This window comes from Batrachochytrium dendrobatidis (genome assembly GCF_000203795.2).
Source record: "Batrachochytrium dendrobatidis JAM81 unplaced genomic scaffold BATDEscaffold_5, whole genome shotgun sequence".
NCBI classification, from domain to species: Eukaryota; Fungi; Chytridiomycota; class Chytridiomycetes; order Rhizophydiales; genus Batrachochytrium; species Batrachochytrium dendrobatidis.
The window spans coordinates 515,937-517,755 of NW_006281103.1; the positions used below are offsets into that span (position 1 = coordinate 515,937).

Below are 1,819 nucleotides of genomic sequence, written 5' to 3' on the forward strand. Positions count from 1 at the left end.
TTTAATGCTTGGCAAAATCTCTTTGGTAGCCGTGTCCATTAAGCTTTCAAGTTCTCCAGTTTCGTTTTTGTGGAGCAAACAAGCATCAGCTGAACGCATGTTTCCGTTTGATTGTTTGTCCTGAGTTGTTGATTCAAAGTCCTGTTTCGTTGTAGGCTTTCCCGTCGACGGAGTTTGGCTAATAGCAGTGGTTTCAGTTGAGCATGGCAGCAAAACAAAGTTGCTGGAAACTTCAGCTGTTGTCGAGTCGTTTTTAGATGCGCTTTGTAGTGCCAAATTCTGCAAATCTTTTATAATTGTCTGCTGAAACTCGATATTTTTAGCTCGTCTGCTAGCATCCAATGCTTCGTATAAAACCAATTCTGCATCTTCATAACCAGACTGTGTGCCTAAATGCTTGATACAAAGTGCTTTACGTCGAAGCAGCTTGTGCATAGAATCAGTTGGGTAGCCGCACATGAGTGCACGACGGATATCCAGATAGGCGTGCTCGTAGAGTTTGGCACTAAAAAAAACAAGCGATCTGTTGGCATACAAGATCCCTGCTATCTCCGGTTTAGAGCAATCATGACGATGAGTGCCAGCAAATCGAAGTCCCTACAGCATGATCATTAGCTTGACATTCAAGGCATTCAATATATTGGTGTTTATCCACTAGATTTTAAATGGATGGCTGTACACAATTACCTGAGACCATCCAATAAGTGCATTTTGGCGAATTCCCTTTTTCCAAGATTTGTTGGCTGCATCCTTGCATTCTGCTGCAATCGTGCAGCTTTTGGACCGTTGGGAGCAATCGGGGGTTTCAACAAAATCACAAGAATCAGCCCAAGATTCTAAAATCTTGCAAAAAACTGTTTGGATGGGTAACATACGGGCGATATCTCGCAGCATTGCAGCAATCTTGTCATCGTGGATGCAATCGCTGGCAGAGTCAGTAGAATGTCGTTGAAAATCAGCAACAATACAGAGCAGAAAAGAGTACGTTTCGGCAGATATGTATGCAAATAGATCCCATACAGGCTCAGTGTAACTGCAAGCAACAGGTAATTGCAGTTTTGCTGTCGTGCGAGTAGATTCGCATTGAGGTGATTGATGGTTGGTAGTCGCAGCAGTTTTTGTTGATTTCCTCTGTAGCATGACAGGCAAACAATAATTGTGTGTGTATATTTGTATTTTATTGCTTCCCCTTGTATCAGTAACTCTCAGTTATTCCGGTAATGGCTTTCCAATCCTGTTGATGTTTGCACTTTTGGATACTTTTTTGGCTGTTGGCAGCAAACGGATATTCGGTTTGTCACCACTGTGGTCACGTGTAAATTCATGGTCGTTTTTGTGGAATTTGGTTTCGACGTTGCATTCTGTAGGTTTCACTATTCGCACATCATGCTGGAAACATCGCTCAAGTCTGTCACTCACGCACCTGGAATAGCGCTGAACATTTCATTTGAACACGCTCTTAAAGACTCGCCGCTTTTTAGATCTTCTGTTCGTCTGTTTGCTGATGAACTCGATGAACTGGAAAAATGGTTGGTTAATATCTCCAAAATCTGCCGTATCTACACTGAATCTCTCACAAGTATGTCTTTATCATTGGTATATAATGATGACCTATTGAATGCGGTTTATTGACAAAAATGGCTACTGAATGGTTGATGCTGTATATTTGACTGACATTAGAAACCAACGACATTGGCTTGGCTGTTTCGCGTCGAGTGTCGTCCAACAAATACATAAGCCTTTTAGGTGCATTGTTGCATACATATCATTTTGGTTCTCAAAATTTGATTCATGTATTTACTGGTCTGTTTACTATTGC

The 1,819-nt window shown here is 41.6% G+C and overlaps 2 protein-coding genes across 2 annotated transcripts in view; one reads left to right on the forward strand and one right to left on the reverse strand.

The window, feature by feature from the left end:
* Positions 1 to 133: 133 nt before the first annotated feature.
* On the reverse strand, positions 134 to 1,140 carry BATDEDRAFT_88246 (uncharacterized protein; the record flags this gene model as incomplete). The annotated part of the gene is made up of 3 exons (XM_006678680.1): positions 134 to 178; positions 217 to 597; positions 688 to 1,140. The coding sequence occupies 3 exons, from the start codon at positions 1,138 to 1,140 to the stop codon at positions 134 to 136; spliced, it is 879 nt and encodes a 292-aa protein (XP_006678743.1).
* A 246-nt stretch (positions 1,141 to 1,386) lies between these two features.
* BATDEDRAFT_88350 (uncharacterized protein) overlaps positions 1,387 to 1,819 on the forward strand; it is a gene marked incomplete at both ends in the record, with an annotated part of 2,128 nt that continues 1,695 nt past the window's right edge. The window contains 2 exons of the mRNA XM_006678576.1: positions 1,387 to 1,579; positions 1,681 to 1,793. Coding sequence (XP_006678639.1) covers positions 1,387 to 1,579; positions 1,681 to 1,793 — 306 coding nt within the window. The remainder of the gene's footprint in view (positions 1,580 to 1,680; positions 1,794 to 1,819) is intronic.